The 24,880-nt window shown below is 43.4% G+C and overlaps 1 protein-coding gene across 1 annotated transcript in view; it reads left to right on the forward strand.

Moving 5' to 3' along the window:
* The window catches only part of LOC112253473 (otogelin-like protein), a 53,237-nt gene that overhangs the window by 13,162 nt on the left and 15,195 nt on the right, over positions 1 to 24,880 (forward strand). The window contains exons 11-28 of the mRNA XM_042322752.1: positions 859 to 984; positions 1,072 to 1,180; positions 1,262 to 1,308; positions 1,434 to 1,579; positions 1,733 to 1,865; positions 2,028 to 2,205; positions 2,344 to 2,468; positions 2,595 to 2,830; positions 5,037 to 5,221; positions 5,743 to 5,817; positions 5,965 to 6,008; positions 6,292 to 6,475; positions 7,275 to 7,382; positions 8,068 to 8,206; positions 14,345 to 14,476; positions 14,830 to 14,976; positions 15,127 to 15,246; positions 15,653 to 15,769. Of these exons, the coding sequence (XP_042178686.1) occupies positions 859 to 984; positions 1,072 to 1,180; positions 1,262 to 1,308; positions 1,434 to 1,579; positions 1,733 to 1,865; positions 2,028 to 2,205; positions 2,344 to 2,468; positions 2,595 to 2,830; positions 5,037 to 5,221; positions 5,743 to 5,817; positions 5,965 to 6,008; positions 6,292 to 6,475; positions 7,275 to 7,382; positions 8,068 to 8,206; positions 14,345 to 14,476; positions 14,830 to 14,976; positions 15,127 to 15,246; positions 15,653 to 15,769 (2,351 nt within the window). The remainder of the gene's footprint in view (positions 1 to 858; positions 985 to 1,071; positions 1,181 to 1,261; positions 1,309 to 1,433; positions 1,580 to 1,732; positions 1,866 to 2,027; positions 2,206 to 2,343; positions 2,469 to 2,594; positions 2,831 to 5,036; positions 5,222 to 5,742; positions 5,818 to 5,964; positions 6,009 to 6,291; positions 6,476 to 7,274; positions 7,383 to 8,067; positions 8,207 to 14,344; positions 14,477 to 14,829; positions 14,977 to 15,126; positions 15,247 to 15,652; positions 15,770 to 24,880) is intronic.

Here is a 24,880-nt window from a genome sequence, read left to right on the forward strand (position 1 = left end):
GTCTATTAAAACAGCATGAAATTGACCAGAAATACAGTGTAGACATTGTTAATGTTGTAAATGACTATTGTAGCTGGAAACGGCTGTTTTTTATGGAATATCTACATAGGCGTACAGAGGCCCATTATCAGCAACCATCACTCCTGTGTTCCAATGGCATGTTGTGTTAGCTAATCCAAGTTTATCATTTTAAAAGGCTAATTGATCCCTAGAAAACCCTTTTGCAATTATGTTAGCACAGCTAAAAACTGTTGTTCTGATTAAAGAAGCAATAAAACTGGCCTTCTTTAGACTAGTTGAGTATCTGGACCATCAGCATTTGTGGGTTCGATTACAGGCTCAAAATGCTAGAAGAAAATACTTTCTTCTGAAACTCGTCAGTCTATTATTGTTCTGAGAAATGAAGGCTATTCCATGTGAGAAATTGCCGAGAAACTGAAGATCTGGTACAACGCTGTCTACTTTCTGTATGTTTTGTGGAAAAAAATATATATGAAGATAAGTGTTTCCAATGACATCATCAGTGTGCATCATGTGATTTTAAACTATTATAAGTGCCTACTAATCGCCTACTAATGGCCTACTAATTGGTTGATGATTCGCATATTCAGCATATTGTACGAATTGGATTCGTTGCATATCATACAAAAATGCCCTAAAAATTACGAGAATAATCTTTTGCATGACGAAACATATCATACGAAATGGATGAGGGAGTACACAACTGGATGATGTAAACGGGGACCCGTTTTGGCTGAAATGTTCTAAAAGTTCTGGAGCATAACATTAACCCCAACCTTTAATTGACAGTTAGCTAACTTATTACTGCAGTAAGTTCTTAATTTGACTGTTCCGTAGATGATGGTTGTGAGGAGAGTTTTGTCCATAGAGACTGTATTAGCTGCTGCCCTCCCACCTGTACCTTTGACAAGGAATGTCTGGGAACCAACTTGCACTGTCTGGACGGATGCTACTGCCCTGATGGTACACACAAACACATTTATACACACACGTGGAATGCACACACGCACACACACACTCCATCTCACCCTCTGTGTCCGACTATTTTAGGGTTGATTCTACAGAATGGGACGTGTATAGCAGTGTCTCAGTGTCCTTGTGTCTATCACGGCACCTCATACACACAGGGATACACACTGGAGCAGGGCTGCAGCGTCTGGTGAGTGTGTGTGTGTGACTTGTGTGTGTGTTCGTGTGTGTGTGTGTGTTTGTGAGTTGCTAATCTGTGGTGTATTTACAGTGTGTGTATGGGGGGAGTGTGGAACTGCACAGAGAACAACTGTACAGGTGAGATAACCTCTCAAGTCATATGATCAGAAACTCATATGCTGAATGATCCAATGTCACACCTTTCAATGCCTGCCGGACTGCCTGCCTACCTTCTTCTTTCTCTCTCTATCTCTCTCTCTCAGCGGAGTGTTCAGTAGTCGGTGATGTGTTTGTGACGTCGTTCGATGGGAGGATGTTCCTGCAGCCGGGGGCGTGTCAGTACGTCTTGGTTAAGAGCCGGATTGGCAACAGATTCACTGTTACCGTTCAGTACACCACCTGCACAGAGGTAACACACACAAACACATATTGCAGTATACCACCTTCACATAGGTAACACGCACACAATCTGAAACAATTGTGTGTGTGTGTGTGTGTGTGTGTGTGTGTGTGTGTGTGTGTGTGTGTGTGTGTGTGTGTGTGTGTGTGTGTGTGTGTACAGGCCCAGCAGCAGGCGTGTATCCAGTCGGTGACAGTGGTACTGGATGAAAATGTTAGTCACCAGGTGACTCTGACCCGAGAGGGGGAGGTGCTTATAGGGGTCAACCCCGCTCCCACCTTGCCCTACACCAATGGTACGATACAATCAACTTAGAATTGATACTCCTATCATTACTTCGTATAATATGCAGTATGATACGGATAACATCAGGTATAGAGAGAACAGTAATGGTCCCAACACAGCCTTGTGATACACCTTATTTAACGTCAGATTTAATATGTGTTTATGTGAGTAGATGTAGTGGAGGTGCAGAGGCTAACGTCGGTGTTCGTCCAGCTGAGGACCTTGCTTGGACTGCGTCTGTTGTATGACGGCCGTGGTGGGCGCGTCTACCTACAACTGGACAGCCAATGGCGTGGGAACACGCTAGGCCTTTGTGGAACCTTTAACGGAAATCTTCGTGACGACTTCCTGTAAGGAAACTACTTCCTCTCATATTGACCCCTAAATGTTCTTTGGAGAAAAGGTTTAGGGCATTTATATCTGAGGCAGTTGAGTAAAAGAGTATTACAGTAAGTATATTCATGACATTTTGGCCTGTGTGTGTATAGTTCCCCAGCAGGGATGATAGAGGGGACTCCCCAGCTCCATGCTAACTCCTGGAGGGTCTCATCTGCTTGCTCCGCCCCCATCAACCAGCCAATCATCGACCCCTGTGAGATGAACCAGCACAACGGTAACCTCTCACCCCTAACCCCAAAACTCTAACCCTGACCTCCATTGACTGCTTGATATATCTTCATGTTTTGCTGCAGCCATATCCTCTAAAAAGCTGAGAAGTGTGTGTGTGTGTGTGTTACAGTGTTCTATGCCTCTCTGTGTGAGGTTTTGTTGGGGAGTGTGTTTTCTCCCTGCCATGGTTACGTCAGTCCCAGTGTGTACCAGCAACAGTGTCGCTACCAGGCATGTCGCTGTGGAAACACCTGTCTGTGTACGGCCCTGGCCCACTACACTTACCTCTGCTCCAAACACCATGTTGCAGTCAACTACAGGGCCCACGTCTCAGAGTGTGGTGAGTCTGGGCAGTGGAGAGCTGGAGAATGATATGTCTGTGTGTAGCGGTGGTGTGTCTACACTGTAAAAAGTAGGTTACATTTACAGTAAAATACTTGCAGCACAGACATCAGTAAATTACAGGACCTTTACTGAAACATACATTTTTACCTTTATTTAACTAGGCAAGTCAGTTAAGAACAAATTCTAATTTTCAATGACGCCCTAGGGACAGTGGGTTAACTGCCTGTTCAGGGGCAGAACGACAGATTTGTACCTTGTCAGCTCGGGGATTTGAACTAGCAAACCTTCCGGTTACTAGTCCAACGCTCTAACCACTAGGCTACCCTGCCACCCCATTTACAGCCTATTACTGTAACACCTGACTACAGCAACATGCTGTATTTCTAGAATGTACAGTGCATTACTTGAAGCACAGTGGTTAGTAAACTGTAGCAGATTTACAGTGCAGGCAGCTAGTCCCAACAATGGGCAGCATTTCTGTTACGTAGTATTTGGTATACAATGAGCTCTGAAAGTATTGGGACAGTGACAATTTTGTTGTTGTTTTGGCTCTGTACTTCAGCACCTTGGATTTGAAATGATACAATGACTATGAGGTTAAAGTGCCGACTGTCAGCTTTGTTTTTGGGGTATTTCCATTCATATCGGGTGAAGCGTTTAGAAATTACAGCACTTTCTGTACATAGTCCCCCCATTCTAGGGGACCAAAGGTATTGGGACAATTTCACTTTATATGTGTATTAAATTACGAAAAAGTTAAGTATTTGAACCCATATTCATAGCATACAATGACTACATCAAGCTTGTGACTACAAATTTGTTGGATGCATTTGCTGTTTGTTTTGGTTGTGTTTCAGATTATTTTGTGCCTAATAGAAATGAATGGCAAATAATGTATTGTGTCATTTTGACGTCACTTTTATTGTAAATAAGAACAGAATGTTTCTTAACACTTCTACATTAATGTGAAGGAATCCTGAATAATGATGTGTGAGAAAGTTACAGAGGCATAAATATCATACCCCCCCAAATGCTAACCTCCCCTGTTAATGTAATTGTAATGGTGAGAGGTTAACATGTCTTGGGGGTAGGATATTTGTGCGTCTGTAACTTTTTCACTCATCATTATTCTAGAGGCCTAAACAAAGACTTCCAAACTGGCCGTGATTACAGGGCAAAACAGACCAAAAGGACTTGGCAAAACACTTAACCTTTTAAGGTTTAAGACTTCCTGCCACTCTGATCTGTTCCATATCCACATGAAATTGTTAGAGCACTACTACCATGTATTGTATCAGTTCAATTGGTACAGCATTCTCACTCATTTACAAGGCACGCTTCAAAATATGTTAATAATCCAGCAACTTTTCCCCCTCCCATAATGCAACATAATTTCCAGAATTTTGCACTACATATACAACAAAACTGCAATAAAATACTTTATTGTTAAATTGTATTGTAATAAAATTGAATATGTAATTATATTTTACAGCAGCATACCAATGAATATTTGGTGTTTTATATCACTTTCACTTGTAATGCCCTTAACAAAGGCGTCTAAACTGGCAATGACTGTCATGCCCTGACCTTAGAGAGCCGTTTTATTTTTCTATTTGGTTAGGTCAGGGTGTGATGTGGGGTGGGCATTCTATGTTTTCTGTTTCTATATTTTGGCCGGGTATGGTTCTCAATCAGGGACAGCTGTCTATCGTTGTTAGGAAACTACTGCCACATTTCAGTTAAATTGGTACAGCACTGACAGGTGCAACAAATATAGCCTCTTACAAAGGCATGCCTCAAAATATTTTAATGAGCCAGAAACAACAATACCATGCATCCACTACTGTTCAAAAGGTTTTTGGCGGCACAAAAATACGGTATGGTTCTGTGTTCTGTGTTGTACAGCTTTCTCCATTACGAGTGCAACAAATATAGCTTCTTACAAGGCACACCTCCAAATATGTTAATGAGCCAGACATTCTTTCTCCGTCCACAACATTTTCCCACAATGCACCATAATTCACAGTGTGCTACTGTAAATATACAGCAAAATATACAGCACAATTTTACAGCAGTGTAGCGGAATGACATTGAGCCCCCATAATGCATTGCTCTTTACAGTACTGCACTGTAATATAGAATTACAGTAGCTAACTGTATATTTTTGGCTGTAAAGTTACAGCAATTTGTTACAGTGTAGGTGGTGTGACGGAGGTGTTTAATTCAGGTGTGTGTGTGTGTAGGGGTGGTGTGTATGGGTGGGATGCTGTTCCATTCCTGTGTGTCGTCCTGTGGCCGCTCGTGCCGCTCCCTCTCCAGTGGAGAGACCTGTAACCATGATGACTGTGCTGAGGGGTGTGGCTGCTCAGAGGGCAGTTACTACGATGACGTACGACAACGCTGTGTTCAGCCGTAAGACTCCGCCCCCTTACACATTATCATCTAACATGCATCTTGCCTGAAACCCAAACCCCTTGCTTCGGTAAAACGCTACGACACGTCCATGGACGTTAGTTTCTTGTCCACAATGAGTCTGGATCTTAGTATCTCCATGACGATTTCTGGAACGCAAACCCATTCTAACTGTTCTGATTGGTCCCAGAAACTGATGGGTGGGGCCAGAGCCAGAACCCACGTTTGTAAAGCAGCATTTAGAAAGTTCATCATAGGCTTTGATACCCGATTGCTTAGAAATGATTAAATCGCTGTTGACTTTGTTTTGTACAACAACCCAAATTTCGACATCTCCACAAACGATTTCAGTGATGGCAGTCTCAGACTGAAATATGTCGCAAACATAGAGCAGCGGAAGAATTCTGAGTAGTCAGGCAAGTATGCACCATAATCTTGATCAAAAGCACATTATCATCATCATCATCATCAAACACATAGGACTTGACCCTCACATCATCCTCTCCTCTTTTCTCTCTCAGGTCTCAGTGTCATTGTTACTCTATTGGCGGAGTGTCCCAGCCAGGGGAGGTGTCCTTCAGCGCCGCCGGCCCTTGGTAAGCAGCCACACACACACTAGCCATGGTACATAGAGAGTTCATAGAGAGGTTATAGAGAGTTCACTTCACAGACATAACGCCCTTCAAACAATCTCCCTAATTGAAATGTTTATTCTCTTCTCCCGCTCTGTCTCCCATCAACAGCCTTTGCAGGAATGGAAGGATGGAGTGTGTACCAGAAGAAAGAGGTAAACTCACCATCCCTCTCTTATTCAGGGTGTCAGGTAGCCTAGTGGTTAGAGCAGTGGGCCAGTAACTGAAATGTTGCTAGATCAAATCCCCGAGCTGACAAGTTAAAAATCTGTCACTCTGCCCATGAACAAGGCAGTTGACCCACTGTTCCTAGGCCATAATTTGTTCTTAACTAACTTGCCTAGTTAAATAAAGTTTTTCATCCATCAATCCATCCATCCATCCATCTAACCATCAACAAATCTCTGTTTCTGAATGACTTCTGTCTTTGTGTTTTAGAGCCAGAGCGAGGCCAGTGTCCGGAGGGAAAGGTGTTCCACAGCTGTTCTGAGCCCCAGGGGGTCCAGGGGGTGGTGGCTTGGCGAGGAGGTGTGGCCTGTGAGCTCACCTGTCGGAACCTGATGTTGAACCTCACCTGTCCTCCCACCACACCCTGCATACCTGGCTGTGTCTGCCCACCTGGGTAGGGTGTGTGTCTGTGTGTTAGTTTAACTATTTAAAAAAAAAACTGGAGTCGATTGGCACACCCTTGCGTCAAACTAATTAACACGATTAAAAAAATCCCCATCAAAATCCATCTGTTTAAGTTAGAAATATCAGTTTTTTCGTATGGGCAACACAATCCAACACATCCTCCAATGTCGGCCTTCCACATCTGCTGTGGAAAGTGGCAGAGCTACAGCGCTGTTTGTCAGACTTGGAGACATCCTGAAAATCGGTCTTCTCATGAAAAACATCTGTAGCGTCCGAATGGTTTGGCCTACAAACTATGGAAAGATAAGGCTCACTAAGATGATGGTGTTGTCCGTTTTGTAACATCCAAACCGTTTAGGGTACAAACTAATACCAGGGGAGGGGAGACTCGTTCTATGACCCCCACAAGTGTCACAGGACTCGTCCAAAGGTAACCCAGTACCGGTTGAAAAAGTAGTTTTGGAAGTAGTATGGAAGTAGTTTTGTTCCGCAAGGAATGTGTTATTCAATGCATTTTCTATGAGCTATGGCAGTAAAGGCCAAATTCAATATTTTATCAAATAATGTTTTTAGATAATTTTTTATACTTGCAGGGGTCCTAAAATTCCAAATCAAATAGCTAAATAATCCATGGTATGACCATCTTAAAACAATTCTGTATGTTAGCTTAATATTACCCCCCCAGGCTTAGATTTTTAACACAGAAAAAAGTACTTTATTAGCACACACATGCTTGAGCCCTGATTGTTGTAATGGTTCTACCCGACTGTGTGTATATGTGTATGTAGGCTGGTTCTGCACCGTGGGGAGTGTTACTACCCAGAGAACTGTCCCTGTGCCTGGCTGGGCCTGGAGTATCTGCCAGGAGAGACCGTCGACACCCCCTGTTACAGATGGTAAGACCCTCCCATCCCTTAAAGGAAAACTCAACCCAAAAACAACATTTTGGTATTTGTTTCATTAGTCCATTATTGATGAAGTCCCAAAATGTTTTGCATGTCAGAAATAACGTTTTCAAGATATAACTTTCATAATACAGAAATACAGCTGGTATGATGCACATTGATTCAGTACCGGCACTCCTTGTACATTATATAGCCTCGTTATTGTTATTTTATTGTGTTACTATTTCCTTTTTTTATTTAGAAAATATTTGTCATACTTTTTAACTCTGTATTGTTGGGAATGGGCTCGTAAGTAAGCATTTCACTGTAAAATCTTCACATGTTGTATTCGGTGTATGGGACCAATACAATCTGATTTAATTTGATGCCGGCTGTATTTCTGTATTTTGAAAGTTATATATCTTGAAAACCTGATTGCTGACACACAAAACATTTAGGGACTATATCAACAATGGACTAATGAAACAAATACCAAAATATTGTTTTTTGGTGTGTTTCCATTAAGGATTGTTAAATGCTGTTAACATGAAAAAAATAGAGCACTAGTATCCTAAATATTGTTCAAATGCTCAATTGTGTTTCATTTACTGTCTTCTCTTTGTCTTTATTTTTGTCTGTATGTTTTTCTCCCCCTCTGTCTATCTATCTATCTCTCCCTGTCTCTGTCTCTCTCCAGTGTGTGTCACCGGGGGTATTTTAACTGTAATTACTCTCCGTGTCCGGCAGTATGTACGGTCTACAGCGACAGACACTACCACACCTTCGACGGCCTGGAGTATGACTATCACTCGGACTGTCAGGTCTACTTACTCAAGGTGTGTGTGTGTGTGTTTTTTTTTATGAACCTTTATTGAACCAGGGAAACCCACTGAGCCCAGAGTTTCATTTCCAATGGTGCGCTGAGAACAGCAGTTAAAGCAATGTGAGCATGATAACAAAACAATTACAGTTACATAATTTCAAATAAATTACGTTACATTCAAAGGGGCAGTAAGTAGAAACAAATACATACAATCAATCAAAACAAGTCCACTTTTCATAATCTATTTTTTTTTCTTCCCTAAATTCACCTTTTGGGACCAAAGAATAAAGTTTTAGAGTGACCTGTAGGTCATTCCAGGACGGCGGGGCATAGTAACTGAAAGCAGTCTTCCCTAACTCAGAGGAGACCCGTAGAACCTCTTGTACCAACCAGTCTAGAAACTGAGTCTATTTGTTACTAGATTTCCAATTTAGAAGTGAGGTGAAATAGTATGGGAGCATACACTGCTCAAAACAATAAAGGGAACACTAAAATAACACATCCTAGATCTGAATGAATGAAATATTCTTATTAAATACTTTTTTCTTTACATAGTTGAATGTGCTGACAACAAAATCACACAAAAATTATCAATGGAAATCAAATTTATCAACCCATGGAGGTCGGGATTTGGAGTCACACTCAAAATTAAAGTGGAAAACCACACTACAGGCTGATCCAACTTTGATGTAATGTCCTTAAAACAAGTCAAAATGAGGCTCAGTAGTGTGTGTGGCCTCCACATGCCTGTATGACCTCCCTACAATGCCTGGGCATGCTCCTGATGACAGTCTATGGTGCAACGTGGCGTTGGTGGATGGAGCGAGACATGATGTCCCAGATGTGCTCAATTGGATTCAGGTCTGGGGAACGGGCGGGCCAGTCCATAGCATCAATGCCTTCCTCTTGCAGGAACTGCTGACACACTCCAGCCACATGAGGTCTAGCATTGTCTTGCATTAGGAGGAACCCAGGGCCAACCGCACCAGCATATGGTCTCACAAGGGGTCTGAGGATCTCATCTCGGTACCTAATGACAGTCAGGCTACCTCTGGCGAGCACATGGAGGGCTGTGCGGCCCCCCAAAGAAATGCCAACCCACACCATGACTGACCCACCGCCAAACCGGTCATGCTGGAGGATGTTGCAGGCAGCAGAACGTTCTCCACGGCGTCTCCAGACTCTGTCACGTCTGTCACATGTGGTCAGTGTGAACCTGCTTTCATCTGTGAAGAGCACAGTCTTGGTGTTCTCTGGCAAATGCCAAACGTCCTGCACGGTGTTGGGCTGTAAGCACAACCCCCACCTGTGGATGTCGGGCCCTCATACCACCCTCATGGAGTCTGTTTCTGACCGTTTGAGCAGACACATGCACATTTGTGGCCTGCTGGAGGTCATTTTGCAGGGCTCTGGCAGTGCTCCTCCTTGCACAAAGGCGGAGGTAGCGGTCCTGCTGCTGGGTTTTTACCCTCCTACGGCCTCCTCCACGTCTCCTGACGTACTGGCCTGTCTCCTGGTAGCGCCTCCATGCTCTGGACACTACACTGACATACACAGCAAACCTTCTTGCCACAGCTTGCATTGATGTGCCATCCTGGATGAGCTGCACTACCTGAGCCACTTGTGTGGGTTGTAGACTCTGTCTCATGCTACCACTAGAGTGAAAGCACCGCCAGCATTCAAAAGTGACCAAAACATCAGCCAGGAAGCATAGGAACTGAGAAGTGGTCTGTGGTCACCACCTGCAGAACCACTCCTTTATTGGGGGTGTCTTGCTAATTGCCTATAATTTCCACCTGTTGTCTATTCCATTTGCACAACAGCATGTGAAATTTATTGTCAATAAGTGTTGCTTCCTAAGTGGACAGTTTGATTTCACAGAAGTGTGATTGACTTGGAGTTACATTGTGTTGTTTAAGTGTTCCCTTTATTGTTTTGAGCAGTGTACATGAATAATAGCTAATGTTGGGCCCTTCTGGTAGTCAGAGCCTCCCAGCCAACAGAACTATAAGAAACAATGATGCGTACAGAAATTATCACCAGTGGTGAAATGTAAAGCTGAGTGATAGACTGAATCTAGAGCTTTTAACACAGTGTTGCTTGATCAATTTTCCTCATATTTTCAAAAGTGAGACAAGATTTATTTATTTACATGAAACCAATCTTTACTCACAACTTTTTGTCAGCTTATCAATGTGTGTTTTAATGTACAACTTATCCAAATACCTACATACTTATAATGCAGGTCTAGCTCATTTTGGGCTCCTGTCAAGGTACAGATACAGGTCTTTAGGATCAATTTGACAAGAGCTGGAGACATAAACTTGGTTTTATCAACATTTAACACTAATTTAAGATCGGTGAGCGATTCTTGAATTGAATTAAAGCCAAGCAGAAGGTGGTGAATGGCTTGCTGAGGGGGCACTGAGGGGGCACGGGAATAAATATATGTGTCATCCACATAGAGATGTAAGCCCCAGTTAGGGCAGCGCAGTGCTGTTTCCTACCCTGTGCATTAACTATGTCATGTATAACTAGAGAAGCAGCCAAGATGGTGCTGTGTCCTGGCCTAAAGCCTGACTGATGAGTATTCAGGATAAATGTTCCATTTGAAATGGACTGCAGCTTACCAAGAGTTCAAATATTTTCACTAGACATGAAAGCTTTGAAATTGGGAAATAATTATTAAGATTGCAGTGATCACCACCTTTATGAAGTTGGAGAACAAGGGCTGCCTTCCACGCCTTAGTAATAGTAACCAAGAGAATGGATAGATAAAAAATATATGTCAAGAGCTCCATAATCAGAGGTGCAGTAAACTGTTGAAGACATGGGTCAAGCATGTCTGCCCCAGTGTATTTTTTAACATCAATAGCTAAGAGAGTGTCCAGAACATCCCTACTAGTGACTTGCCGAAGAGAGAACAGTGGGTCACCATTTACAGTAGCAGGCAAGTCTGATTAAACAGGGTTGCATCAGAGATTAGCTTGTATTATGTTCATGAACAGTATTTTCAGAGTTGTCCTTATTGCTGCTATTTCCCCTTTCAAAAAAATGTCCTGCTGCAATAAAATGTTGGTTAACTCATCAGTTATTTCAGTTTTGTCTGCTATAGTATTGGGAGTTCAATAGAACCTCATTGGGATGAAAGGTGTGGCTGCTTATTTTTATTGATTTAATAGCCTTCCAAAACTTAGCTGGATTGCCACGAGGGTTAGATATGGAATTAATGAAATATTTAGATTTAGCCCTTTTTACGGAAGCAGTAAATATATTTCTAAGTTATCTGAAGGTGAGCCAGTCAGCAGAGCTACCATTGTGTCTGGCTTCAGACCAAGCTTTGTTCCTTAGCTGAATTAACTCATCAAGTTCAGGCGTGAACCATGGATTGGCTCTATCTTTCATTCTTAATCTCTTCATAGGAGCATGTTTATCAGATGAAGAGATAAACATACTAAAGAATTGTTCAATGTCAAGTTCTGCTTCCGGAGTGTCATTAACACTAAGTAAGACTCAATGGTTAAGGTCATGTCAGAACCCTACTCATGGAAGTGTTTAAAGTTTCTCTTAGCAGTAAGGCGTGGTTGAGTTTTAGGCAACTTTGTGTTTCTGACACGGACTTTGGGACAGTGGTCACTGAGGTCCCATAGTAAAGACACCACTAGTTAAGTATTTAGGAGGGTTATTTGTAAGTATAAAATCAATCAGAGTTGATTTAGCAGGATTCTCTACATTCAAACAAATGGGCTCTGAAATCAGTTGGACTAAGTTCGGATCAGTACATGCTGATTTAAGACAATCAGACGAGGGAGTAAGCTAATCGAGATTCAGACCCCCCGATATCACTATTTCAGAGGCTATTCATGGAGCTAGTTGCTGCCGCTGTGGTGTAGGGAGGTCGATAGATCCCAGAAACATAGAAATTAATATTCTAAGAAATAACATTTATAACTAGTAGCTCAACTAGTAGGTCACCTTAAAGTTGTTTTTCACATAAATTGCTACACCACCACCCTTCTTGTCCTATCACATCTGTAAACTTTTTAAATCATGAAGTGCAATGGAATTATCATCAACAGAGCTTTTTAACCATGTTTCAGAGCACACTAAAATGTTGGGATTTGTATCCCGGACCCAAATGTCCAACATGTCCATCTTGGAGATAATACTTCATTTGTACATTCATTTGCATTAGCCAAAGCCTCGTTTCAAAGTCTGCTGGAGAGTGTACAGTTGGAGACTAGCAGAGCTAACAGTACTAATGGGGGGAAATAGCTCAACAAGATTACTGATTTAGCAGCCCTAGAACTGAGAGAATTTCTAACAGACCGTACACGGGACTGAGTAGTAATAATGGGAATTATCTAGGGGCTTGGGCTGTCAGAAAGTCACTGGGTTAGCGACTGTGCAATGTTTGAAGAGAGCCGCTGTGCTCCTCGGCCATTTTTGTGTGTGCGTGTGCGTGTGTGTGTGTGTGTGTGTGTAGGCAGATTGGGATCAGGGAAAGGGGATCCAAGGAGTTTCTTTAATCTGGGAACGATTTTTAATTAGAGCGACTGAGGTAAGCAAAGCTGTAGCAACACACACACACACACACACACACCTGAGTAACACAAAGAGAGGCCTGTTCGCGGCAGACTCCCAGGGATATACAATTAGAATGAGCAGGACGTTGGGACATTCCAGTTCTAATCAAGGTTCTGTGGTGGCTGGACTGGCAGCCATATTAGGTGTTCCATCTAATGCTGATCACATCACATTTCCCTGTTCTGTTGTCTATTATTTTACTCAGGGTTATGAGCTGGGGTAAGCATTAAGTCACCCGATCCTTCCGGAAACAGATATGCCTTTTAACTGACAGGTACACTAAGATACACTACATGGCCAAAAGCTTGTCGAACATCTCATTCCAAAATCATGGGCATTAATATGGAGTTGGTCCCCCTTTTTCTGCTACAACAGCCTCCACTCTTCTGGGAAAGCTTTCCACTAGATGATAGAACATTGCTGCGGAGGCTTGCTTCCATTCAGCCACAAGAGCATTAGTGAGGTTGGACACTGATGTTGGGCGATTAGGCCTGGCTCGCAGTCGGCGTTCCAATTCATCCCAAAGGTATTTGTTGGGGTTGAAGTACTTCCACACCGATCTCGACAAAACATTTCTGTATGGACCTCGCTTTGTGCACGGGGGCATTATCATGCTGAAACAGGAAAGGGCCTTTGCCACAAAGATGGAAGCACAGAATTGTCTAGAATGTCATTGTATCCTGTAGCATTAAGATTTCCCTTCACTAGAGTTAAGGGGCCTATCCATGAACGCAGGTAGCGTTCTCCTGGCATCTGCCAAACCCAGATTCTTTAGTCAGACTGCCAGATGGTGAAGCGTGATTCAGATAACTTGTTTCAACTGCTCCAGAGTCCAATGACGGCGAGCTTTACACCACTCCAGCCGATGCTTGGCATTGCACATGGTGATCGTAGGTTTGTGTGCTGATGTTGCTTCCAGAGGCAGTTTGGAACTCAGTAGTCAGTGTTGCAACTGAGGACCGACGATTTTTACGCGTTACGCACTTCAGTACTCGGTCATCCCGTTCTGTGAGCTTGTGTGGCTTACCACTTCGCGGCTGAGTCGTTCTTGTTCCGAGACGTTTCCACTTCACAATAACAGTACTTGACCGGGGCAGCTCTATGATGGTGCCATGTTGAAAGTCACTGAGCTCTTCAGTACATGCCATTCTACTGCCAATGCTTGTCTATGGAGACTGCATGGCGGTGTGCTCGATTTTATACACCTGTCAGCAATGGGTATGGCTTAAATAGCCGAATCCACTAATTTGAAGGGGTGTCCACATACTTTTGTAATTATATAGTGTATGTCAGCTCTTTTCATGACTTTGCTATCTGCATCGTTTAGTACGTTCCCTACCCTGAATGTGATGTTGCTACTGTAAATGTCAGAGTCCCCCAGAGGAGGAACAGTGAGCGCCAGGAATGCACTCTATCAGCCCTGGGGACAGACCTGCACACCACACACAGTACTCTTTCCCCAGAGTATAGATGAAGTGCAGTCCATAGTAGCCCGGGATAAGGACTGCTCTCTCTCTTGCTCGCTCTCTCTCCTATCTCTCTCTCTCTCTCTCTCTCTCTCCAGAGTATAGATGGTGAGGTGTCCATCGTGGCCCAGAATAAGGATTGTTATCAGAGTGGGATCGTCTGTATGAAGATGCTGGTCATCCATGTTGGATTCACCAAGATTTACTTCAACGACAACTCAGGCCAGCCTGTGCGCATCACACACATACACACACACCAACCTTTCCCTTCTTACTCTAAAACCTGAAAGTCCATGAGCGCTCCCTGGTGGGCAGCACTAACCCTCATTTAGGACTAGCTAGAAACTCTTACTGATCTGATAGCCGCTATAACAAACATATTATTTGAGTTTATGTGTTTGGTATGTGTGACACTCCTGATGTGTTCTAACCAAGGTCTGGTCCGGTGTATGTGTGTGTGTGTGTGTGTGTGTGTGTGTGTGTGTGTGTGTGTGTGTGTGTGTGTGTGTGTGTGTGTGTGTGTGTGTGTGTGTGTGTGTGTGTGTGTGTGTGTGTGTGTGTGTGATCTCTTCTCTTCATCCAGAGCCCCTCCAGTGTGGTAGGTAAGGGGTCAGAGTTTGAGCTGTGGTCAGCAGGCTACTACACAGCCATCCACTTCCCCAAACAGGACCTGACCGTTCTCTGGGACCGCAAGACAACCGTGCACATCAGAGCTGGACCACAGTGGAAGGTCAGGATACTTTTACCGCCCACTCTCTCTCTCTCTCTCTCTCTCACCAGAACTGAGTTGGAACACTCACACACACACCCACCCACCCCCACCCCTATTCCGTCTTTTTCTTTCTCGCATCTCCCTCTTTCTCCCCCTGTCTGTCTCTAGGGTCTCCTGAGTGGTCTGTGTGGGAACTTTGACAGTGTGACGGTGAATGACATGACCACGTCCAGTCACATGGAGGTCAGCAATGCTCAGGGCTTTGGAGACAGCTGGGCTCTGGGACAGGTACACGCACACACGCAAAGTGGAATTTTAAACTCCGAACCATCTGCTCTAACTCCCACTTGGAACAATAACAACTGAACTAAACAGATTCACAGCGATTTTTTGATTTCCTTCTAATGATAAAAATGATGCCTAGAGTAATGAATACCAGCTGGCTAAAAGGGGGAACATTTCCATTTCATGTTCTTGGTCTTTAGTTGGGAAAGTGAAAGAGGTCTATTTCCCCGCCCCTACCCTTATTCCACCCCCCCCGCTTCCACCCTTCAACCCAGTCTCCTGCGTCTCTAGGGCCTACCTGTGATATTTAAGAGAAATCAGACACCCACTCACTCTGTGTGTGTGTGTGTGTGTGTGTGTCTGCGTGCGTGCGCGCGTGTGTGTCTGCGTGCATGCGTGCGTGTGTCAGTGTGAGAGTGACTATGTGGTGAAGAGAGCGTGTGAAGGAGACCTGGGTAGACAGCCGTACGCCAAGAGAGAGTGTGCACTACTCTACAGTGACATCTTTATCCCCTGTCACAACGTGGTGAGTACACACACACCCACACTGGGGAGTGGGTTATGGGAACGATTCTTATCTGCTCTCAGTAAACATGCTCTACTCTCAGGAGATATACACTAATGGACACACACATACAGGGTTCAGGTTAAATGTGGGCGGCAGGTAGCCTACAGTCTTAGAAAAAAGGGTTCCAAAAGCGTTCTTCGGCTGTCCACATAGGAGAACTCTTTTTGGTTCCAGGGTTCTAGGGATTCTACCTGGAACCAAATGGGTTCTACCTGCAACCAAAAAAGTTTCTTCAAAGGGTTTTCCTATGGGGACAGCCAAAGAACCCTTTAAGGTTCTAGATAGCACCTTTTTTTCTAAGTGTAGCCGTTAGAGCATTAGGCCAGTAACCAAAAGGTTGCTGGTTGGAATCTCCGAACCGACAAGGTGAAACATCTGTTGATGTGCCCTTGAGCAAGGCACTTAACCCTAATTGCTCCAGTGTCACCAAGATAATGGCAGACCCTGGCCATGGCCCCACTCTCCAAGGGTGTCTCAGGGGGAGTTGGGATATGCAAAAAACAAATATAAGCACCCACCAAATTATTATTAAATGTGTGCGGGAGATGGATATTGGAGGTTGTGCGCTCTTATTCTCTAAGCGGCCAACAGATGGTGCTGAATGACACCATCTGCTTACAAATTGAATAATAAAACAATAACAAGAGTGACCCTTATTAAGCTGACAGTTTTAGTAAGATAATGTATGTGAAGGTTTATTAAAAAAAATATTATTGTTTATTGGGTGTAATTTGTTGTCATGACAAAGACTGCACACAAAGACTGCACATGCATACCATGCATCTCTAATGTCTAATCTGTGTAGGGCCATAAGCAAACAAGAAAATGCACATGCAGAGGCAACGCTACTCATTGCCGGTGATTTTAATGCAGGGAACCTGGAATCTGTTTTACCTAATTTTTACCAGAATGTCACCTGTGCAACTAGAGGCGACAAAACTCTAGATCACCTTTACTCCACACACAGAAATGCATACAAGGCTTTCCCTCGCCCTCCCTGGCAAATCTGACCATAACTCTGTCCTCCTTATTCCTGCTTACAAGCCAAAACTCAAACATGAAGTACAAGAGACACGCTTAATACGGAAGTGGCCCAATGAAGCAGATGCTAAGCTACATCACTGTTTCACTAGCAAAGACTGGAATATGTTCCAGGATTCATCCAATAACATTGAGGAGTTTACCACATCAGGCACCGGCTTCATTAGTAAGTGGATCGATGACGACGTCCCCACATTGACTGTACATACAGTACATAGCCCAACCAGAAGCCATGGATTACAGGCAACATCCTTACTGAGCTAAAGGCTAGAACTGTTGCTTTCAAGAAGCAGGACACTAATACGGACACTTATAAGAAATCCTGCTATGACCTCTGACGACCCATCAAACAGGCAAAGCATCAATACAGGACTAAGATTGAATCCTACTAGGCCAGCTCTGACAATCGTTGGATGTGGCAGGACTTGCAAACAATCACGGATTACAAAGGGAAACCCAACTGCGAGCAGCTCAGTGACATAAGCCTACCAGATGACCTAAATGCCTTCTATGCTCGCTTTGAGACAAGCAACACTGAAACAAGCATGAGAGCACCAGCTGTTCCGGACAACTGTGATCTCGCTCTCCGTAGCCAATGTGAATAAGACCTTTAACCCTTTGACGCGTACAAACACACAGGTGTGATCATTCTACAGTGGTCCCTGCAGCATACGCTCAAACCGGTGTGATTAGAACACTTGATTAGAACATCTAGCATTTGAGCTGGCCATACCGTTTTTTCACATACATTTTTTTCACAAACACAGTCTTTATAACTGTCACGTTCTGACCATAGTTCTGTTATTTCATCTTTGTTTTAGTATGGTCAGGGCATGAGTTGGGTGGGCAGTCTATGTTTGTTTTTCAATGTTGGTTTTTGAGTTCGGCCTAGTATGGTTCTCAATCAGAGGCAGCTGTCAATTGTTGTCCCTGATTGAGAATCATACTTAGGTAGCCTGGGTTTCAGTTTTGGGTTGTGGGTGTTTGTCTTCCGTGTCAGTGTTTGTCGCCACACGGGACTGTTTCGTTCATTTCACGTTTATTGTTTTGTATTTCGTAGTGTTCAGTTTATGTTTTAAAATAAACATTATGGACACTTACGACGCTGCGTTTTGGTCCTCTGATCCTTCTCACTTCTCCTCCTCAGAAGAGGAGGACGAGATCCCTTACAATAACGCTATGTCCTCAATGCGAGCAGTTTATTTTTGGATGCAATGTGCACAGAAGTAGCAACAGTGTAACACAATTCTCATCCATATCAGAGAAATGTAGGCTACGTTAGTCCTAGTGCTAACTGAATAAAGAGGGAGCTAATGCAAACTGTCATATTTAGCTAACTCTCAGCTGATCGAAACCATAATATGAATTAGCTAATAGCAGTTACTATTTACAATTAATCAAATCACGGGTGAGCTCACCAGTGATTGAAGTAATTGAGTAAAACAATTTCTAAAATACTAATGTAATCCGACGGTGGGCAGAGTTTGTGTGCACCGCCATGTTTGTATTTCTGTGTCAACCAAAGATAAGAAGAGATGACAAGATGTTGGGTCTGTTTGCGGTATGCATTTCAAAGGCGAACGGGGCTGTGTCATCTACCATCATTCTCTTCCTGAAGTTGACTCGAAAGACAAGTGAACCATCCCTTCACCTCATTTTCTATAATATCTTTGGTTTGACAGACATTTACGTGACAACCAGAATGTATTGAATGATGTCAACAAACATTGCTCCACACATAGCCGGCAAATAGCTTAGCATTAGCTCATCATACTCAGTACAGCCTTCAAAAAATAATTTTACACACATCATACGTGTCCATTAAAATCTATGCAAGAATCAGAATGCATGATTTGTCACCATTACTTGAAAACATATGAATTAAACAACAAATAAAGAAAGGATTACCACACAAACCATTTTCTGATAGTGATTTATGGATACAAGTGGCTCTTGCCGGTGTAATGATACTGATCGCCACAGGTAGTTTGTTTTATGTTTCTACTGTTGTGGCTAGATGGAGTAGCTAGGCCTTCAACAGCTCTATCTGGTCGTTGTGTCAGGGGCAATAGTAGCTAATTATAAGCCTACGTTAATTCACCTAACCTGCTGTGTTAGTTCTCCTAACTTGCTATATAAACAAACCATCTGTGGAGACAAATCATCAGTATCAACACACCGGCAGCCAATCACATCTCCCCTGACACTCACTTGGAGCCAATTAGTGTTGTTGTTTATGTATGTAGCTAGTAGGCTAAGCTGTAGCATTAGCAATGTCTTTCAAAATGAGACAACTCACAAATTAGGAAATTCTGGAGATATTTGTAAATTCTGACAATGATTCTGAGTATGAAAGTGAGGAATCAGATTCTGACAGTGACACTGAGGAGCTGCCCCCAGCCTTGTGGCCACTGATAACTCCGAATCTGAGAAACCCTTTCCAACCGACAAAGTCCCAGGTCCCTCTGAAGATGCTGGTGGTGATGGAGGCAGACCAACAGTGGGTGAAGTACGAAGGGTCTGCGGTAGCTGGAAGGCCGCCATCCATTTCACCCCGTTTGGCCCTGCTGTTTGCTTTGACGAGTTCCAGTCTGGAGTGCAAAGTCCCTTGCCATCTCCCTCTGAGGCAGAGTGCTTCAAGCTATTTCTGAAAGAGGAAGTGGTGGAGATATAGTGGAGGAGACCAATCGCTATGCCTTGGACCTACAGGAGAAGAGAGCCACAGGGAACCTGATGGGAGAGAGAAAGATCAAACCAGACTGTGTGCTTGACTATAATCGCAAAAGGGGGGCAGTGGATATGGCGGACATGATGAACAGCTTTGTGGCATGCGCTAGGAAAACCACCAATTGGTATATATTTTTCCATCTAATCGGTACTGCTGTCCTCAATGGCTAACAAACTAAATGATTACTGAACAAGATTTTTTGTAATTGGACATACAGTTCATATACAAATCAAATACAGTTCCTTTATGAAACTAAATGGACAATATCTCACCCACCTCCCCACTCCCTCATCCATCTCCAAACAACTTGTTGCGAGAATACAAAAGCTGTCCTCAAACTGACATTCCTATCTTGCAGGAAATCACGCACAGTACGAGCAGTATGGCTGGTGGCATTGTCCTGCTGGAGGGTCATGTCAGGATGAGCCTGCAGGAAGGGTACCACATGAGGGAGGAAGATGTGTTCCCTGTAGTGCAGTGTTGAGATTGCCTGCAATGAAAACAAGCTCAGTCCGATGATGCTGTGACACACCGCCCCAGACCATGACGGACCCTCCACCTTCAAATCGATCCCTCTCCAGAGTACAGGCCTCGGTGAAACGGTCATTCCTTCAACGATAAACACGAATCCGACCATCACTCCTGGTGAGACAAAACTGTGACTCGTCTGTGAAGAGCACTTTTTGCCAGTCCTGTCTGGTCCAGTGACGGTGGGTTTGTGCCCATAGGCGATGTTGTTGCCGGTGATGTCTGGTGAGGACCTGCCTTACAACAGGCCTACAAGCCCTCAGTCCAGCCTCTCTCAGCCTACTGCAGACAGTCTTAGCACTGATGGAGGGATTGTGCGTTCCTGGTGTAACTTGGGCAGATGTTGTTGCCATCCTGTACCTGTCCCGCAGGTGTGATGTTCAGATGTACCGATGCTGTGCAGGTGTTGTTACACGTGGTCTGACATGGTGAGGACGATCCGCACTCCGTCCTGTCTCCCTGTAGCACTGTCTTAGGCGTCTCACAGTACGGACATTGCAATTTATTACCCTGGCCATATCTGCAGTCCTCATGGCTTCTTGCAGCATGCCTGCGGCACGTTCACGCAGATGAGCAGGGACCCTGGGCATCTTTCTTTTGGTGTTTTTCAGAGTCAGTAGAAAGGCCTCTTTAGTGTCCTAAGTTTTCATATCTGTGACCTTAATTGCCTACCATCTGTAAGCTGTTAATGTTTTAATGACCGTTCCAGAGGTGCATGTTCATTAATTGTTGGGAAAGCATGGGAAAGAGTGTGTAAACCATTTACAATGAAGATCTGTGAAGTTATTTGGATTTTTATGAAATATCTTTGAAAGACAGGGTCCTGAAAAAGGGATGTTTCTTTTTTTCTGAGTTTACATAAGCACAATTCTCCTATAACACCATAAAGTTTATGAAATCAGTACCTCAAGGGTGCACGGTAAAGGAATACACACAGAATACATTATACTCCATACATAAATAAGGTGTGCTACATTAGAAATTACATAACACAATACACAGAAACTGTATTATGATAAGGTAATAAGGAATGTACTTTGATAAGAATGCACATAGTAATTATTAGTAAGGAAAACAACGATATAGGCAATGCGGGCGCCAGCCGGAAAATGCACCAGGGGGAAAAAAGTTTGGGCAGGTTCTGTTCTGACTGGAGATGCACAAATATCTGTATATGACCTGAGAAAACTTTAGGGGAGTGCTTGGGCTCTCATGTAATAGAAAAATGTATCCGGCTCATCTAGCTAATCCTCGCCTTAGATTAGCATAGCATGCCTCAAATGTAAATTGTCTGTCATGGTGAAATGGGCTACTTCTATATGAATTAATAAGGAGGCAGAACGCACATCATTTCAAACTTTTTGAAAATCATGTAAAATGTACAACTTGAAACATATCCTATAATTAGCAGGCAGTGAGCCTTGATTTGAGGGCAGCAAGAGGTAACTGTCCTGTTGCGTAACGATTACATTTTGGAACTAATTCTGGCATCACACACATAAGACAACTCATGCTAGGGGGACCGAGATATTTGGAACTCACGTGAAAAGGTTAAACAAGTTAACATTCACATGGCCCCGCATCCGGGGCCTGACGTACTCAGAGCTTCCACTGACCAGCTGGCAAGTGCCTTCACTGACATTTTCAAACGTTCCCTGACCCAGTCTGTACTACCTACAGTACATGTTTCAAGCAGACCCTGTGCCCAAGAACACCAAGTTAACCTGTGTAAATGACTATCGCCCCGTAGCACTCACATCTGTACACTTTCAAAAAGGGTTCCAAAAGGGTTCTTTGGCTGTCCCCATAGGAGAACCCTTTGGGGTTCCATGTAGAACCTTCTGTGACCCACAGTGTTTGTCATTATACCCTGATGATGACAGCTTGTCTGTTGAAACGTTGGTTATTAGGTTATTCAATTATTGCATCTGAGCTCCTAGAGTGTGCGGCTGTCCTTTTCTTTTCTAAGTGTTCTACTCCGCTAGCCAGCACTTCGCCTAAACAGGTATGCGTTTCTTTCGCATCCACCCAAAATGGTTCTACCTGGAACAAAAAAGTGTTCTTCAAAGGGTTCTCATGTGGGGACTACTGAGGAACCCTTTTAGGAACCCTTTTAGGTCTTTTTCTAGGAGTGTAGCCATGAAATGCTTTGAAAGGCTGGTCATGTTTTACATCAACATCATCATTCCAGAACCTCTCGACCCACTCCAATTCGCATAGCACCCAACAGTTCCACAGATGACACAATCTCAATTTCCCCTCCACACTGCCCTCTCCCACCTGGACAAGAGGAACACCTATGTGAGAATGCTGTTCATTGACTACAGCTCAGCGTTCAACACCATAGTGCCCTCCAAGCTCATTACTATGCTCAGCATGGCGTGTGTTCATGGATGCCAAGGGAAGCCAGGCTTCCCCCCAAAAATGACCAAGAAAAAAACATACAAATAATTTTGCTTTTGTCTTTCTGTGTTTCATAAATTTCCTTTAATTCGTAAGAGGTTAAATGTCTCACTGGAGAAAGCATCCAATTGAAAGAAACACCACCCCTCTGTCTCTGTATATGTAGCCCATCTATGGTGTCTGGTCAAAAAGCGTATGACATTGTTGCCGCCCGTAGCTTTGAATGCAAGGGAAGCCAGCGAGCATTTGGCGTCCCTTGATAAAAACATGATAAAATAATAGCCAATCAGCATTGAGCTAAACTGAGTAAGCTCAGCTGTGAATGGTCCTGGCTCACCAAAGAAAAGTCTTACTGGATTGGTTTCAGATCAATCACATCAGAAGACAAACGTCATTGACAGAAAACTTGAATTGTTGCATATTTAAAATCGTCCCTTTCCTTATTAGGCATGGATGGAGATAGGGATTTGGACTTATGGTTTTACTTTATTCTCCGTACTGGCCAAGTATTATAATTGGGATTCTGATCCAAGCATACAGTGCATTCGGAAAGTATTCAGACCACTTCACTTTTTCCACATTTTGTTACGTTATAACCTTATTCTAAAATGAACCCCCCCAAACAATTCCTCATCAATCTACACACAATACCCCATAATGACAAAGCGAAAACAGGTTTTGGAAATGTTTGCAAATTTATAAAACATTTAAATCCGAAATACCTTATTTACATAAGTTTTCAGACCCTTCACTATGAGACTCGAAATTGAGCTCAGGCACATCCTGTTTCCATTGATCATCCTTAAGATGTTTCAACAACTTGTTTGGAGTCCACCTGTGGTTAATTCAATTGATTGGACATGATTTGGAAAGGCACACACCTGTCTATATAAGGTCGCACAGTTGACAGTGCATGTCAGAGCAAAAACCAAGCCATGAGTTCGAAGGAATTGTACGTAGACCTCTGAGACAAGATTGTGTCAAGGCACAGATCTGGGGAAGGGTACCAAAACATTTCTGCAGCATTGATGGTCCACAAGAACACAGTGGCTTCCATCATTCTTAAATGGAATAATTGTGGAACCACCAAGACTCTTCCAAGAGCTAGCTGCCCGGCCAAACTGAGCAATCGGGGGAGAAGGGCCTTGGTCAGGGAGGTGACCAAGAACCTGATGGTCTCCCTGACAGAGCTCCAGAGTTCCTGAAAATAGAGACCTGAAAATAGATGTGCAGCGATGCTCCCCATCCAACCTGACAGAGCTTGAGAGGATCTGCAGAGAAGAATGGGCGAAACTCCCCAAATATAAGTGTGCCAAGCATGTAGCATCATACCCAAGAAGACTTGAGGCTGTAATCGCTGCCAAAGGTGCTTCAACAAAGTACTGATTAAAGTGTCTGAATACTTGTGTAAATATGTACATTTGCAAACATTGCTAAAAACCTGTATTTGCTTTGTCCTTATGGGGTATTGTGTGTAGATTGATGAGGGGGAAAACCCCATTTAATCAATTTTAGAACAAAGCTTTAATGTAACAAAATGTGGAAAAAGTCAAGAGGTCTGAATACTTTCTGAATGCACTGTAACATAGGCTAATGTTAACTAGCTGGCCTGGCGCATCGTTGCCCGTGAAAGGAAGTTAGGGAAGCGAGCAAGCATTTTATCCAGGTAGCCAAGGACCACAAAAACTAAAAGCGTGTATGACAGAGTCATACACCGTTTAGGCAACATGAAATAGGAGAATGGCATTGGCGTTTCTCTACAAGTAAGGTGAGTTAACATGTTTTTTTCTACTTGCACGTACACACACACACACACAAATCAGTACCATAGACAGCCACACCATATTTAGCTTACGTTGATTGGACTAAATCGTTTTTGGTACATTTTAGTTGTCACTATATTAGATGTTGAAATGGTGCTGGAATAGTGCAGGCAACGCCTGTTTTCTTTGCGACTTGCGGTAACTCTCCATGATTCTAAATCAATAGTTGTTTAGTAGTCCGAAAATGTGGGAAACATTCATTTGCTTGGCCATGCTGTAGGTCATGTAAGGGTTTGTGACATGCAATATGTTTTGTGGACTTCATTGGATAGATGAAACAAAGATCTGGTTGAATTTATTCTGACACTGTGTTTTATTGTCTCAGCTGTAGACCTATAAATCACAGTGTCAAGGCATATTAACTAACAGGTTATAGTACAAACAGTGCAATTATCACAACACATAGGTTGTAATATGGCTTTTTTTCCTGGCATTCCTTCCCCGTTGATTTTACCCACTCACCACTACTGAAGCTCATGACCCTAGGACTGAACACCTCCCTCTGCAATTGGATCCTGGACTTCCTGACAGGCCACCCCCATATGG

Source organism: Oncorhynchus tshawytscha, linkage group LG06 (genome assembly GCF_018296145.1).
Source record: "Oncorhynchus tshawytscha isolate Ot180627B linkage group LG06, Otsh_v2.0, whole genome shotgun sequence".
In the NCBI taxonomy this organism is placed as follows: Eukaryota; Metazoa; Chordata; class Actinopteri; order Salmoniformes; family Salmonidae; genus Oncorhynchus; species Oncorhynchus tshawytscha.